The 17,504-nt window shown below is 42.9% G+C and overlaps 1 protein-coding gene and 1 long non-coding RNA gene across 4 annotated transcripts in view; one reads left to right on the plus strand and one right to left on the minus strand.

The window, feature by feature from the left end:
- Positions 1–17,458, plus strand: part of LOC129638840 (uncharacterized) — a 78,937-nt gene extending 61,479 nt beyond the window's left edge. Inside the window, exon 3 of one of the 2 annotated variants that reach the window (XR_008708053.1) lies at positions 16,749–17,458. This is a non-coding gene — a long non-coding RNA (uncharacterized LOC129638840). Of the gene's footprint in view, positions 1–6,661; positions 9,648–16,748 lie in introns of those variants that run through there. The other variant, XR_008708052.1, reaches the window with a different exon arrangement.
- The window catches only part of GABRA3 (gamma-aminobutyric acid type A receptor subunit alpha3), a 236,506-nt gene that overhangs the window by 14,347 nt on the left and 204,655 nt on the right, over positions 1–17,504 (minus strand). For both annotated transcript variants that reach the window (XM_055563543.1, XM_055563544.1), the window contains exons 8-9: positions 5,997–6,149; positions 1,312–1,523 (exon numbers count right to left, since the gene is read on the minus strand). In XM_055563543.1, coding sequence (XP_055419518.1) covers positions 1,312–1,523; positions 5,997–6,149 — 365 coding nt within the window. The remainder of the gene's footprint in view (positions 1–1,311; positions 1,524–5,996; positions 6,150–17,504) is intronic.

The raw sequence follows: 17,504 nt of genomic DNA on the forward strand, positions 1-17,504 counted from the left end.
ATAACAAAAGTTGAGCAATGACAGGAACTGGTAGAAAGCAAAGGTGAGAAGCAGGATAAGTATAATAATTTCCTTATATCTTGCAGTGGGTGAGGGATCAACAGATCTGGTTTATAACTGATGAATCAAGCATTAGATGGGAAAATATATTTTAAGGATACAAATGTTAACAACTAGACTAAGAATAATAATAAAACCAACCAAGAAATTCCTATGGTAGAGTAGATGGAGGAAGAAGAAATATACTTATTTCTTCATGATTTATAGCAAAGAGGTAATACATTTTATCTAAATAAATAGTTAAGATCTATTCTAAAAATTTTCCAACTCACCAGTCTATATTCTATGGATTCTATTCCTCCAGTTTGAAAAATCTTCATTATGTTTTCTCTTCTCCATGATTCTGGGGCCACATCTGCCCATTCTTTTTAGCATTGTGGGTTAGTCTTCATCTACAGCTAGAGATCTCAACTCTTTTAAAGCAGTCAAGGATACCAAACCTGATTTTACTGTATTTATGTTTTTCTATTCCTACCAATTCCAGGTGGTTTACTGGGATTTTTTTCTTTCTTCTCATCCATTAATCCAATTAACATTTATTCAGCTTTTACTATGAGTCAGATGCTGTACACAGATGCTAGCTAGTTAGACAAATGCAGGCAAGTCCCTGCCCTCAATAAGTTCAGTCTAGTGAGGAAGCAGACAAATAGCTCTAATGCAAATAAATGCTTTTCATATCATGAGCAACCTTACCCACCCCCAGAAAAGCTGAAGCTATCTCATGATTCTGGAAAGCTTCTATGGAGAAAAATAGCATTTCATCTGGTTCTTAAAGACTGAGCAGGTCTTTATCAGGCAGGAAAATAAGAAAAGAACATTCCAGGTAGAGAGTAAAAATAAGCAAAGACATAGAAGGAATGATGATCATTTTTGTTTGATGGTAATGGGAACATACTGCCAAAATGAGGGGCAAAAGTGGTCCTAGAGACTGTTCTCTGGGTGGAAGATAAAGACCACTCTTCTGGGTGACTTTGTAAGTACAACATATTCCCCTTGGGTTCAGCAGTATCACACTTAGGTTTGATCCCTCACCACAAGGCATCAGCCCTCCATGATACCAACCCTCTTTTCTTTGCCCCCAGCAAACACTCCACACTGCCAAGAAGCACTCCAGTTGAGAATTGGATTGGTGACCCCAGTGAATAGCACACAGCCCTGGCCAGTTCCCACAGGCTGCAGGCTGCCCACTCCTGGTTCCAATACAGTTCTCTCAGGGAATGCTTCCCAGCCCCCACCTTTCCTGTATCTTACCTTCATCTCCAGGGCCTCTGGCACCTTCTTGCCTTCCCAAGCCCAACTCCGCTTTGTGAAGTAGTTCACGGTCGCAAACTCAATCAGCGCAGAAAATACAAAGGCATAACACACGGCTATGAACCAATCCATGGCCGTCGCATATGCCACTTTAGGTAAGGAGTTTCTGGCACTGATACTCAAGGTGGTCATGGTGAGAACAGTGGTGACACCTAGGGAGAGAGAAAATAAGAACTAGTTGCCATTAAAAGACATTGAGTGTACCTGATGATATCACCATCTTCCTCCTTGAAAGGAGGAGCTAAACCCACCCAAAATGCCCTCTTTTAAAGTAAAAAAAAAAAAAAAAATCAGATAATGTCAAAATGGAATGGTTCTACGTAGTAACCACCCCATCCCAATTATGACAGGAATAGGAATCTCCAGTATGGCATTTAAGAGTTGCCCTTTAACCTCAGCTTAAACATTTCCATTGAAGACTAGGTTGTAGGTAACCTATTTCAGTGTAATAGAGCTTTCTAATTAGAAAAGTCTACCTTATGCTGAAACTTGCCTTCCTCTAACTCCTAATCCACTGATTGATCTCAGAGGTACTGTCTGGAGACGTAAGAAAGAAACCCTGATTTTTTCTTTCTGGGACAGGACTTCAGAAAGTTGGAGAGAGTGGCCATGATTCCTTGTGAGTCTGTTCATCTCTAGAACATGACAAGCTCCTTCTTTTGTTTCTCCTCCTTCTCCATTCTGGTAAGATGCCTTCTCAACAGACCAGAACTTAGGCTAAGACTCAGGACATGGTCTGATATTAGCTGGAGTTTCATTTAATTTATTGTGGACACTATTCCCCTAATAACACAACAAACTATTGTAGAAAAATTGTCCTTTAGCTACATCACAGTCTAGGTCCTATTGAATTCATGAGCAGCCAAAACTATTCTCACATCTATTTCTTATGAGTTTTTGCCAAACCAGAGCTTGGTTTTAAATCAATTGATTCTTTTTCTTGGTGGTGTTTATTAACCTAAATTTAAGACTTTATTTTACTCATTTTTAAATTATATTAAAAATTTTTTTCTAATCTGTTCATAGTTTAGATATGCATATGAACTATATAGTGTTGTGGTTAACATATTAACATATTGTTAACCACTTCATGGCAAATAGATGGGGAAACAGTGGAAACAGTGGCTGACTATTTTTGGGAGGCTCCAAAATCACTGCAGATGGTGACTGCAGCCATGAAATTAAAAGACGCTTACTCCTTGGAAGGAAAGTTATGACCAACCTAGACAGCATATTTAAAAGCAGAGACATTACTTTGCCAACAAAGGTCCGTCTAGTCAAGGCTATGGTTTTTCCAGTAGTCATGTGTGGATGTGAGAGTTGGACTATGAGGAAAGCTGAGTGCCGAAGAATTGATGCTTTTGAACTGTGGTGTTGCAGAAGATTCTTGAGAGTCCCTTGGACTGCAAGGAGATCCAACAAGTCCATCCTAAAGATCAGTCCTGGGTGTTCATTGGAAGGACTGATACTGAAGCTGAAACTCCAATACTTTGGCCACCTGATGTGAAGAACTGACTCATTTGAAAAAACCCTGATGCTGGGAAAGATTGAGGGCAGGAAGAGAAGGGGACGACAGAGGGTTAGATGGTTGGATGGCATCACCAACTCAATGGACATGAGTGTAGGTAGGCTCCAGGAGTTGGTGATGGATAGGGAAGCCTGGTGTGCTTCAGTTCATGGGATCACAAAAAGTCAGACACGATTGAGTGACTGAACTGAACTGAATTATTGTCACATTTTAATAATAATATAACACTAATTTTGTCATTGTTAGTAAGAGTTCCAGTCTTAAATGTTATTTTTTTTTAGTTGTGAAGTTGTGTCTGACTCTTTTGCAAACCCATGGACTGCAGCCCACCAGGGTCCTCTGTCCATGGGATTTCCCAGGCAAGAATACTAGAGTGGGTAGCCATTCCCTTCTACAGGGGATCTTCCTGACCCAGGGATGGAACCCATGTCTTCTGCATTGGCAGGCAGATTCTTCACCGCTGAGCCACCTGGGATGCCCCAGTCTTGAATACCTACACTAGAAGTAGGAAGTCCTGAGTTCTACTACTTACTGTTTTGTATCTTGGGCAATTTCCTTAATATCTCCTTGCCTTCGTTCTTCCCATCTATATAAATATTCCCTACAGTCTCCTCCAGAATTTTGATGATGCAGTTGTGTACCCAAATCCATCCAGAATTTAGTAAGAAGGAATAGTCAGAACCTCTTTCTAAGTGTTGGATTCCTCAAGAAGATGGAGAGTGTGACCCTTATGAGCCTGGGTCAAGTAGGGTATGGAACGTAGTCCTAATGGGGTGAGATATGTTATATCAAAAAGCAAGCAGATGATGGCTATTAACTATTAACTCTACCCAGAGAGTCAGCCACGTGTGCTGCAGTCTCTGGAGCCTCCTTTCATATCTTGATTCTTTGAGTACCTTACTTACACATTAACTATATAAATCAAAATTCAGACTGGCAAAAACTTAATAGAGTTTCAACAAAGAGACCCTAAAGGAGCACCTTTACACAAACTGAGCAGAGAATTGTCAAGGCTGATTAGTGACAAGACGATTTAAGCTCTGTCAGGAACAAGCTATACAGCTAGGACCTCATAACAAAATCTGAATTTGTAGCCTGGTAAGCTCTGAGAATGGATCTAAGGCTCAGTAATCCTCTCATCACACAGAGCAAGTGATTCATGGAACAAACAAGTTATCTAATTTATAGTTATCAGCAAATGCAATTGTCCACACCAGTATATTGTTAACAGTGCCAAAGCATGGATCAAGAGAACCATACTGCAACACAAGTGTTTAGGTACCATATCTCAGTGGAGATGTTTAGAACTCTAGCCTCCAAGGCTTAATTAAAACTGTCATCTTGTGAAGAGTTCTTAGCTAGTCAGAGCTGGTAGGGCCCTCAATCAAGCATCTGGTGTACTTCATGGATGGAAAAAGATGTTTGGCATTTTAAAAGATCCAGGCCTGCCACCCAGGGCTTCTCTTTCAAGACTCTTCTACAAAGCTTTTCTGTGCCTGCCCTCTTCCTTCCTCTGAGTACTTCTAAAAGTCTAGTATGCTTCTTTGATAATGTATGTCTGTCCCACCCAACTAAAGTTGCTTGAGATAATGCAAGATAATCTCCCCATCTCAAAATTCTTAACTTAGAACAAATCTGTAAAGTCCTTTTGTCATATAATGTAACATTCACAAATTCCAGAGATTAGAATATAGGTATCACTAGGGACCATTATTAAGCCTACCACAATCCTAGTTCTAACCCTTAATTTCACTCAAGCTAAAAGCCTTTCTTGTGTAACCTTAAAACTCAAACTCTTATCTACCAAGATAAGTAGTCCATCCATTGATCCATTTTCCTGCTACAACAGTACCAGCTCATGTTATTAACATTCCAGTTTTCAGTTCCTTCTTCCATTTGGGCCACTGAGTGTTTGATTTATGAGCTCAGATATTAAAAAAGAATGTTTTCTATGTTTTATTTGTTTTTTTTAAAGGATTTTGTACAGGAAGATTTTTTTCAAGGCATCTAGTTTGCAACATTTCCAAAAATTGGGCAAATTTAATCTACTCCTATATAGATTATGCACCCCCCAACTTCATTAGAGCTGTTCTTTTCAAATCACTAGCAACCAAGCATATCATGATCCCAAATACAGTTTTTATCTGCATTTTACCTAAACACACAGAATTCACCCCAGTTGATTATTCCCTGCTTCTTGAACACTCGCCTCTTTTGATTTCCATGATATCACACCATTTCTCATTTTTTTCTTACTTTACAGATTATTTCTCTTTCTTTCTCCACTACTGTCTCCTCTTCTACCTGACCTAAAATGCTTCTTCTTTCTGAAACATCATTTATTCTTTAATTACACAGTATAGCTTCAAGATCTCTGTAGGAAATATTGGCCTTCTTTGGGAATACTCAGTATATCAAAGTATGTGGAGACAATTTAGTGGATTAAGAGTCAATTAATGTTTATCTCCTAAAAAAAAATCTTACAATGAGAAAAACGTACAGAAAACAGTTTATGTGCTTTAAGTCTCTCATGGAAAAGTGCTAAAGTTATACAAATCTCTTCCTAGACAACAGTCAATTCATAGTGAAAAAAATTTCTCTAATTATAGGTATTCTTGTAAAAACCTTCAAAGTTTGTAGCTCTTACTGAATATCAGACAATTCATACTTTCAAAAAGGCTAGAGAGGAAGCAGCAAAGTCAGATGGTCATATAAAAAGCTGGGTCGTTAAAAAGCCCCAATCTACTTCTCTGTCTTCAGCTTAGTTTCTCCCCTTCCCTTTCTCCAGCTCTGCCCACTAATTTCCTCTCCATGTCACTGAAAGTTCCATCCCTCTCCAGCTCTGGAAGCAAACCAGACTGAGATAGGAAGCATTTCAGTAAACCTTAATGTTCCAATACTCTTCTTATTCCCACTTTTAATAATTCAGTTGCTGAACATACCAAGGTATGATGACTTAGTTACTAATGCTAGGCTCAGGTGTTTCTCCCATTCACTACAGTAATGATTCTTCTACCATCCTTACCCCTACTCTGACTGTTCATCATAGCACTTTGCAAATGTCCCCTGACCCTATTCTTCATAAAACAACACTCACCAAAGACCGTGCGGGCAGGGACAGACTCTCTGTTGAGCCAGAAAGACACTTGTGACAGGATGACAGTCATGATACATGGCAAGTAGGTCTGGATCACAAAGTAGCCAATTTTTCGCTTGAGGTGGAAGTGGGTTGTCATGACGACATATTCTCCTAGAGAGTAAAAATTAGACATTATTGCAGTCAAACATTGTTGGATCAAGGTGGGCCCCAATTCAGTTCACAAAGCTCCTTAACCTTATACTCAGAATAAGACATTCCAGTACCTCTCAGGTCCATGTAACCAGATCTCTTTAATAATCATGAAGAAGTACAGAGGTGGGTTTTTGTTTTTGTTTTTTTGGTGAAAATGTTACCAAACACAAATCCATGTGACCAACACACAGTGAGGCCAAACAATACTAAAATGTCGGAGCTTGGCGCAGAGTAAGGTTTCTTGCAGGGCCATGCAAGGAGATGAGTGGCTTATGCCCTAAAAACCTTGAACTCCCAGAAAGCTTTCAGCAAAGCCCTTTTATAGGAAAGGTGAGGGATGGCCATGGTTTGTTGTTACAAACTTCTTGTTGTCAGATCCTTTGTTCTTGAGGTGAAGTCACAGTCAGGTCACCATGTTCCTGTAAACCTTCACCAAAACAAATGTTATTCTCTGTTCTTAACAAAAACAGGCAAGGTCCCAAGGTCAACCTTCACCCTTCAAGCTCCAGGCCTGGCTAAGAGGAAGGGGTCACTGCATGGATCGGTTACTGTGCCCAGAAGCATTCATCCAGCCCCCAGTCTGCATCCTCTTGCTAGTGCCCTGGCTCAGCTAAAGAGGCAGATCTCAGCTGGAGGCGCCCTCAGGACCAAGTCTTCAGACCCTGCCCAGCCATCATCACCGAGGGAGCCAAAATGCACAGGACTGAACTGGCCCTCAAACTTTTTATTTAAACTGAAGGGAATCTGAGAACTCCATGGACTGCAACCTATGAAGACACTGCCGCCATTAGGCTGCAGACAGGGGAAGAGGTTTACGGCTGCTTTGAGGCCTGGGCTTGGAAAATGGGTATCTGTAGTGATGACTTGGAGCTCTGTGGGACACAGCCCTCTGCCTGTCCCCAGGGTGCCCCCAGCTCACCCACTGGCCTGAGGCTGAAGTGCCTGGAGGGCCTGGAAAGAAGGCCAAGATCCGCCTCTCACTGCATTCTCTGCCACAAGGACACCTGCAAGCTGACTACTGGCTGAGCAGCCTCTCTAAACACCCTGGTAAAGGTCTCATGCTAATGGCTGTGTGCCTGTCCTGCTCCTGTTACATCCTAGAAGGGCACTGTAGGGGCCTGGATGACAGCTGAACTGAGGGGTCTGCACCATCCAATAGCAGGTGCCTGGTGTGTGAGTGAGCAGAGGCTAGCATCTCCGGCCCCAAATCCAGACACTTATATTAAGGCAGAGGGAAAATCTGGGGGAGGTATCACATCCTAGATCCTAGTAGGGTAGCCCCAGCTGGCCCATCTGTCCAGGCATGTACTGTCCCACCTAGCGGAGGGTTTGATAGGAGCAGGCAGATCAGGCAGCTGCAATATTGCCTCTGGGGCCATTTCCTCATTCCCTCCCTGACCTCAAGAGGGCAAATGGCCTTGCTTCCTGGTCTTCTCTCACTGTTGGAGGTGCCCCTACCGCACCTGTAGTGGAGTCTACATGCATCCGACCCAATAAACCCTGCTAGAGCATGACCACTTCTATTACAAGGTCATGATGTTCTAGCTGAAGCATTTTCAACTGGCCTTTCATGCCAGCAGAGGGTCTCCTCAATTCATGGTCAAAAGCAGCGCCATATCCACTGATCTGCTGGTCTACCTGTCAGTGAGTCTGCCTCTACCTGTCTTGGTGATCTGCAACAACTCAGACTTGCCCAAGGCAAGAAGGTGCAATGTATGTGTGCACACCTCATGTTTCCACAGCACACTACTCTGCCAGGCCTTGCTTGGCAACTGCCTGGGCGAAGGCACAGAGCACACAAACGAGCTTGTCTCACTCCCTTGGCATTCTTATCCAGGTCTGTATCTTTAAATAATACCTTAAACTTTGATAACTCCCCAGTGTGTATTTTCTGCCTGGGCTTCCTACTTGTTATGGTTGTGGGTTGAATTGTGTCTCCTAGAAATATATGAAGTCATAAACCTGAATGCCTCAAAATGTGACTTTCTTTAGAAAAGGCATGCTGCTGATATAGCTAGTTAAAATAAGTTCATACCGGAGTAGGATGGGACGTGATCTACTATGACTGATGCTCTCTTATAAAAAGAGAGACACAAAGGGAAATATGTGATGACAGAGGTAGAGATTGTAATAGGGGTGAGGCAGACACGAGCTATAGCAGCCCCACTCAGCCACTGGTATGCACCACAGTGGGTCCCTCTCCCCTCCCCTCTTCTATATATAAGGAGCCCAAATTTGGACTGATGGAAAATGGTTTTTTTGAGACGCTACTCTGCCATCTTCTTGGTCTGCTAGCTTTTCTATTAACAATTCCTTGCTCCAACAACTCGTCTCCAGATTGATTGGCCTGTTGTGCAGTGAGCAGAACAATCTTAGGCTCAGTAACAAATTTTTGGTGAAACCACCCAGGAGCCTTGCTACTTGTGACCAACCAGCCCTGCTTGGGGAATTTTAGCGTAAGGCCCTAGCAGCTGCCAGGACCATTTGTCCTGAGGATCTTCTCTTCAAAATTCCCTAGAGCGGCACTGGGTGCCTCAGAGCTTGGCCGTTGGAGCAAGGAATCAACATTTGGGAACCGACAGGCTTGATATGGTAGGGTGAGTTGCTCAGGTATGTACAACTGGAAACATCTTCCCTTCTCAATTTGTGTTTTGTTCCTTAAAGGAAAAGCCCATTTGTTTATGGTACCCTTTTTGAGAGGGCAGTTGTTCAAGGGCTTCCCAGGTGGCACAGAAGTAAAGAATCTGACTGCCAATGTAGGAGATGAAAATTTGATCCCTGGGTCAGGAAGATCCCCTGGAGAAGGAAGTGGCACCCCACTCCAGTATTCTTGCCTGGAAAATCCCATGGACAGAGGAGACTGGTAGGCAACAGTCTATGGGGTTGCAAAGAGTTGGACACAACTGAGTGACTCAGCATGCATGCACACACGAATTGTTGAACTCTATCTGATTTTTGAACCATTTCTTTCCGTTTTGTTTTGTGTTCACTTGCTTTTGTTTTGCATTTGTTCCTGTTCTGCCCTCATTCACGATGGACCCTAATGTGCCTCTGGCATTGGAATTTGCTTGTCCTTTTTGTGTTTTATTGTTCTTGAACTTATAAATATGGGAAATACTCCATCTGTCCCTAAGAAAAGCCCTTTGGGATGTACCTTAAGTAAATGGGCAAAAAATAGTTGTGAGCCTATGACTAACGAACAGATGATATTCTATTGTCATAGTGTGTGGTCTCAATATGTTAGGATCAGGAGAGCTATGGCCTTTGAATGGCTCACTTAATTATACAATCTTGCAATTAGAATTGTTTTGTGAAAGAGCAGGTGAAAATGATGAGATTCTATATGAAGAAGCATCTATGCTATTGCATTAAGAGGAAAAGCAGTCAAATGGCTACTGCCTTATGGTACAGTGGTCTGAAGGGAAAACCTGTTCTCTGAGAGGGAGAGGGAGAAAGCAAGAGTGAGGACATGCTATTTCAAAACTTAAAACCCCCTCCAACCAACCCAGCTCCCTCATTGGCCAAGCAGGATGCACTAACATATGCACTGTCTCCTGTCTCCCCTACTTATGAGAATCAATTAGAAGTTTCTATGTTAATCTCCAGGTCACAGGAGCCTGGTTTGTTATCACCATCTAAGACCTGACAGGACACCCAATTTGGACTGGGAGCCACTTCTGGAGTAGGGCAATCTTCTTTGTGCACATATCCTATAGGAGGCCTTAATGCAGATGGCCAAAGAGCTGGGTTTCCATGGATGCACAAGCCATTCTCAACTTCAGATTTGTTTAGTTGGAAAAAACCATAACCCTACATACTGAGAGGACCCCAAGCATAGCAGCTTCATCTAGCAGATCCAGATGGAACTTCAGAAGCAAGTCTGGCAGTTCCTATTGCTGAACCTGACTGGGATCCTAACAATGGAGAAATGACACACCTAAAGCATTCTAGGAAGTGTATCTTAGCAGCTCTTTGAAAGGGAGTACCTAAGCAAAAGACCTTAAAATAAATTCAGGAGATACACCAAAAACCCTATAAGGATCTGTTAGGGGAAGCACACTGACTGAAACCGCCCACCCTGGCCAGGCACCATAGTAACCATTTGCATGAGGTGCTTTATGACAGGAGATCCTGATAAGGAATACGGAACTAATAAGCCACCACCAACCGGAAGAGTTCGGGAAAGGTCAAAAGGAGACACAGGGTGTCCATCCACTTCCCAGAATCCCTCTCACTAGCATCCATCTTGGCTGAGCGATGCGTACACCACTAGGAAAGACTCTGGATTAGAATGATTGGCCAAATACCACCCTGAAACTAATCCTATCACCGTAAGACCCAAGACTGCAAGCCACGCGGCAGAGCTTTTCTCCTAGGTTCCCTTACCCTACTGCTCTCCACCTGGGTGCCCTTCCCAATAAAATCTCTTGCTTTGTCAGCACATGTCTCCTCAGACAATTCTTTTCCGAGTGTTAGACAAGAGCCCAATTTCAGGCCCTGGAAGGGGTCCCCCTTCCTGCAACAAATCCATCAGAGTTTCTAGAAACAATTTTTCAAGCTTATAGGTGCTACATTGATGCAGACCCTGAGGTGTCCAAAAATATGAGAATGGTAAATATGGCCTTCATTGGGCAAAATGCTTCAGATACAAGAAGAAAATTACAAACGTTAGATCGTGCATCTGGAATGAACTCTTATCAATCGGTAAATATTGCTTTTAAAGAGTTGAATAACATGGAACAAAGAGAGAACTAAGATGATCAAGATGGAATGCCACTTTCCTGGCAGCAGCACTAGATTTCTGGAAGGCAAGTATCCTGAAGAGAGAGATAAGCCACCACTGGGGAAGGAACAATGTACTTACTGCAAGTAGGAAGGGCTTTTGAAAACAGATTGCCCTAGGCTAAGGAATAAGAAGGAAAACAATAAAAGAAAGACAGGTGCCTCTCCTCTGGTAGAAAGAGAGGAACACTCTAATGGAGAATGAAGAGGCCTGGGGTCTCCCTTGGACCCGAGGCATACAATTCTAATTTCCCCACAGGAGCCCCAGGTAACTTTGACAACGGGAGACAAGTTGATTGACTTTCTGATAGATCTGCGAATGGAACATACTCTGTGGTAAACATCAAAGTAGCATAGAAAACATCTCAGTCCATCCCGATCATGTGTGTTTCTGGAGAAGTGCAAAATTATTTTTTCTTACAACCTCTAGAATGCCAGTTAGGGGACCTTACCCTGAAACACGGGCTTCCCAATTGGTGCAAGTACAAAGAACCTGCCTGTCAATGCAGGAGACATAAGAGACCCAGGTTCAGTCCCTGGATTGGAAAGATTCCCTGGAGGAGGGCATGGCAATCCACTGTAGCATTCTTGCCTGGAGAATCCCATGCATAGAGGAGCCTGGTGGGCTACAGTCCATAGGGTCACAAAGAGTTGGACATGACCGAAGCAACTTAGAACACATGCACGCACCCTGAAACACAGCTTCCTGAATATGCCAGAGTGTCCAATCCCTCTTTTGGGCTAAGATCTCCTTTGTAAATTAAATGCTCAAGTAACTTATCAGGACAGCTTGACGTCAGGGTCCCACTAGAACACACCATAAGCCTGCAGATGGCAGTCACGGATGGCCCAGAAAAGGAGACTGAGCTTTTACCTCCGAAGTCTATGGAAAGGTAAGACAAGAAGTGTGGGCTAATGGCACCCCAGAGAAGGCCCCAAAATGCATGGCCAACATTAAGAAGTGATGCTGGGACACCTAATCTAACACAATACTCTCTGAGACAAGAGGCTCAAAAGGGAATTCAGCCAATTCTTGAAAAGTTTTTGAAAACAGGAGTGATTAAACCTTGCAGGTTCCTGTATAATACCCCTATCATCCCAGTCAAAAAGTCCAACTCAAAGGGTATCACTTTTTCCAAGACTTGAGAGCTATTAGTGAAATAGTTCAAGATTTACACACTGTGGTACCCAATCCATACACTCTGCTCAACTATTCTGGGAGAACACAGTTGGTTCTCAGTTTGGGACTTAAAGGATGAATTTTTCTGCATTCCTATTGCAGAAGAATCATAGCAGCTTTTTGCTTTTGAATGGCAGGACCCCGAAACACAAATAATCCGACAGTATTTTTGTGCAGTTCTGCCTCAAGGATTTAAGAATTCTTTTACCTTGTTTGAGGAAATGTTGGCAAGGGACCTTAGAAACTTAATATTGGATGAAGGACTCATACTCCAATATGTGGATGACTTGCTCATAGCAAATCCTACTTATTACAAGTGTCTACAAAATACCATCAGAACCCTGAACTATTTAGCCAGTTGTGGATATAAGGTTTCCCAGAAAAAAGTCCAAATATGTAAGCAACAAAGTCAAGTATCTAGGTCTTGACATTTTCAAAGGACAGCGAGGTCTTGCCTGATAGAAGATGGGCAATTGCAGGCTTGAGAACACCCAAGACTCATAGACAACATAGAGGTTTTCTGGGAATGGCAGGGCTCTGTTGGATTTGGATCCCAAACTATGGGGTCATAGGGAATCCCCTTTATGGGGCACTGAAGGGACATGATCTTCAGTACCTTACTTGGACGAGAGTGCCAAACAGCTTTTGCGACAATAAGAGCAAAGTTTCAGCTCTGGCTTTGGGACTACTGGATCTAAAGAAACCTTTCAAACTGTATGTACATGAGAGAAAAGGCATAAGCCTTGGGGTGCTAATCCAAACCCTGGGGAATATCCCCAGGCTGGTTGCTTACTTCTCAAAACAACTAGAACAGACTGTCAAGAGGTGGCCTCCTTGCCTTCAAGCTGTGGCAGCTAGTTGTGACATACTTCAAGAAGCTGAGAACTTTACCCTGGGGCAACCCACCACTGTGTATGTTCCTCATCATGTCCTCACTTTGCTGGAATAGAAAGGAGGTTATTGGCTGACTTCTGGGAAAATGGGAAAGTACCAAGCCATTCTACTGGACAATCCTAATGTGAGAATTCAAGTCACTTCAGCCCTAAAGCCAGCCATATTGCTGCGGATTGATGCTGCCCAATCCCCGAGCATGACTGCCTACACATCATCGAGCTAGTGTACTCCAGCAGACTGGACTTAATGGCCCAACCCTTGACTAAGCTGGATGTTGAACTGTTCACCAACACAAGCAGCTTTGTGGACAAAGGTAGGCGATGCACTGGGTATGCAGTGGTAACCCTCACAGAGACTATGGAAACAGAAGCCCTGCCCCCAGGGAGCTCAGCTCAGAAGGCAGAAATCAAGACCCTAACAAGGGCCCTGCTCCTTACTAAAGAGAAACAAGTAAATATATACACAGACTCTTGCTATTCATCTTCTGTAGTGCATGCTCACGGGGCAATCTGGAAATAAAGGGGGCTCCTCACTTTGAACAATAAAGACCTAAAACATGCTCCTGAAAGTCTGTTACTATTAGAAGCAGTCCATAAGCCTTCACAAGTGGCCATAAAGCACTGCCCAGGCCACCATAAGGGTGAGACTCATATAACAAAGGGGAATTGGTTAGCTGACCAAGCTGCAAAGAAAGCAAGCCATGATAAGGTCACCCCTTCCACAGACTGACTTGTCAAAATACCACCCAGCATATTCAGAAAAGGACAAGGAGAGGGCCAATGAGTGGGTTTCACTCTTGACCATAACTCACCTGATTGGAAATGTAATGCACAAGGAAGAATTGTTTTGATCCCTGTCACTCTCCTGGACACTGTGCTGCAGCAACACATTCATGACAGCACCCACTATGGGACAGATGCCAAGTTACAGTGGATTTGGAAACATAATGGAACCTCACCTACAAAGGACCATCTAGCAAGTCACTCAGAATTGTATGATTTGTGCTAAAATTAACCCCAAAACCTCTTTCAGACAGCCTCAGATGGGGACCCAGAACAAAGGAACTTGCCCCACTGAGGTCTAGCAAATAGATTTTATTCAAATGCCTCAAATTGTAGGAAACTTCAGAACCTGCTGGTATGTGTGGACACCATTTAAGGATGGGTGGAAGCCTATCCTACCCAGACAGAAAAAGCCTCTGAAGTGGTTAAAGTCCTCCTTAAGGAAATTATTCCCTGCTTTGGACTACTTAATATCCTCCAAAGTGATAACAGGCCTGCTTTTGTCTCTAGCATAACCCAACAAGTGTCTAAAACACTGAACTGATTGAAGTTACATTCATCCTGGGGATCAGAAACAACATGAGAAACTGAGAAACTGAATCATACATTAAAAAGGAGCATTGATAAAATATGTCAAGACATTAACTCACTTATACAGGAGGAGGTGACCAACACCATCCCCCCAAAAAAGAAATGCAAGGCAAAATGGTTATCTCAGGAGGCCTTACAAATAGCTTAGAAAAGACGAGAAGCAAGTGGCAAAGGAGAAAGGGAAAGATACAACCAACTGAATGCAGAGTTCCAGAGAATAGCAACAAGAGATAAGAAAGCCTTCTTAAGTGAATAATGCAAAGAAATAGAGGGAAACAATAGAATGGGAAAGACTAGAGAGCTCTTCAAGAAAATTAGAGATACCAAGGGAACATTTCATGCAAAGATGGGCACAATAATGGATAGAAATGGTAAGGATCTACAGAAGCAGAAGAGATTAAGAAGAGGTGGCAAGAATATACAGAAGAACTGTATAAAAAAGATCTTAATGACCCAGATAACTATGATGGTGTGGTCACTCACTTAGAGCCAGATATCCTGTAGTGTGAACTCACATGGGCCTTAGGAAGCATTATTACGAGCATTAGGAAGCATCACTATGAGCAAAGCTAGTGCAGGTGATCGAATTCCACCTGAGCTATTCAAAACCCTAAAAGATGATGCTGTTAAAGTGACACACCCAATATGTCAGCAAATTTGGAAAACTCATCAGGGGACATAGGACCGGAAAATGTCAGTTTTCATTCCAATCCCAACGAAAGGCAATGCCAATGAATGTTCAAACTACCATACAATTGCACTCATCTTACACGCTAGCTTGGAGAAGGAAATGGCAACCCACTCCAGTATTCTTGCCTGGAGAATCCCAGGGACAGAGGAGCCTAGTGGGCTGCCGTCTATGGGGTCACACATAGTCGGACATGACTGAAGCGACTTAGCAGCAGTAGCAGCACACGCTAGCAAAGTAATGCTCAAAATCCTTCAAACTAGACTTCAACAGTATGTGAACTGAGAACTTCCAGATGTATAAGCTGGACTTAGGAAAGACAGAGGAACCAGAGATCAAATTGCCAACACCCCCTGAATCATACAAAAAGGAAGAGAATTCCAGGAAAACATTTACTTCTGCTTCATTGACTATGCTGGACTGTGTGGATCACAACAAACTGTGGAAAATTAAGAGATGGGAATTGAAGACCACCTTACCTGCCTCCTGAGAAACCTGTATACAGGTCAGGAAGCAACAGTTAGGACCAGAGATGGAACAACAGACTGGTTCAAAATTGGGAAAGGAATATGACAAGGCTGTATATTATCACTCTGCTTATTTAACTTATATGCAGATTACATTATGCGAAATGCTGGCTGGGCGAAGCACAAGCTGGAATCAGGACTGCCGGGAGAAACATCAATAACCTCAGATATGCAGATGACAGCACCCTTATGGCAGAAAGCAAAGAAGAACTAAAGAGCCTCTTGATGAAAGTGAAACAGGAGAGTGAAAAAAACTGGTTTAAAACTCAACATCCCAAAAACAAAGATCATGACATTCAATTCCATCACTTCATGGCAAATAGATGGGGAAAAAGTGGAAACAGTAGCAGATTTTCTTTTCTTGGGCTTCAAAATCACTGCAGACAGTGAACTGCAGCAATGAAATTAAGACACTTGCTCCTTGGAAGAAAAGCTATGACAAACCTTGACAACATATTAAAAAGCAGAGAAATCATTTTACTGACAAAGATCCATAGAGTCAAAGCTATGGTTTTTCCAGTAGTCATGTATGGCTGTGAGAGCTGGACCATAAAGAAGGCTGAGTGCCAAAGAATTGATGCTTTTGAACTGTGGTGTTGGAGAAGACTTTTGAGAGTCCCTTGGACTGCAAGGACATCCAACCAGTCAATCTTAAAGGAAATCAACCCTGACTATTCATTGGAATGACTGATGCTGAAGCTGAAACTCTGTACTTTTTCCACCTGATGCAAAGAGCTGAATTTTTGGAAAAGACCCTGAAGCTGGGCAAGATTGAGGGCAGGAGGAGAAGGAAGAGAGAAAGGATGAGATGGTTGGATGGCATCACTGACTCAAAGGACATGAGTTTGAGCAAACTTGGGAGGGCAGGAAAGCTTGGTGAGTTACAGTCCATTGCGGTAGCAAATAGTAGGACACAGGTTAGCAACTGAAAAACAACAAGGCCTTTCCAGCTGCCATGCTACCGATCAGAGTGGCTCCCAGAAACAGGCTTAATTTAAGCCATTTTGAAATCTTCTATAGTTTGCCATTCCAGGTTTCTGCCCAGGTGTGAGAATCTATAAATGCTGTGAAAGATCTCACAGTTGTAACTGTTCATGTGTTTGCTTCCAGCAGGTCTGCCTATCCAATGGAAATGGAAATAGCCTTACATCCTTTCCCACTCGGAGATGGAATCCTCCTTAAAACATGGAGAGAACAGCGGCCACAGCACCAGCTGACTGCAAGGTGGATGAGACCACACATGGTATTATTCACCATACATTCGTCTGTCAAGTTAGCTGAAGTAAAGCCATGGATATATCACACTGCTTAAAGTAGCCCCACTGTCATTAGAAAATGACTCAACTCCTGAGAAGCCAGAGAGCAATGGGTTTATGAACCCTTAGAAGGGTTAAGGTTGCTCTTCAGAAAGTTTATGTGTTGAGATTAAAATCTGATTGTAGAAGGAATGTCATCAGGTTCAAATAGTTGAGGATAAAGAGAATTGTATTGCTTACCAAAAATTTTAAGAAATATTCCCAACCTGACGCTGATCAATTCCATTTCACAATCACTCCCGCGTCTCCCCTTTTCAGTGAGAGATAGCCAGAAATATCATCACCCCTTTTCCTACAGACTGTGGAATGGACACTGACAGTGGGGAAATGTAATATGGGCTGGGCAGGTGCAGGCTACAGCAGCCCCACTCAGCTCTTGGTCAGCACTGCAGTGGGTCCCTCCCCCAAGCAAGCCACTGTTAGTGAGCAACTGTCAACCGGCCAACATTAGTGGTCCTGCTGAGCCATGGGTTGGTGCCACAGTGAGCTCCTCCCCATCTTCTGTATAAAAGGAGCCCAAATTTGAACAGAGGGAAGACAGACTTTATTTTGG

The sequence above is a fragment of the Bubalus kerabau genome, chromosome X (assembly GCF_029407905.1).
Source record: "Bubalus kerabau isolate K-KA32 ecotype Philippines breed swamp buffalo chromosome X, PCC_UOA_SB_1v2, whole genome shotgun sequence".
NCBI classification, from domain to species: domain Eukaryota; kingdom Metazoa; phylum Chordata; class Mammalia; order Artiodactyla; family Bovidae; genus Bubalus; species Bubalus kerabau.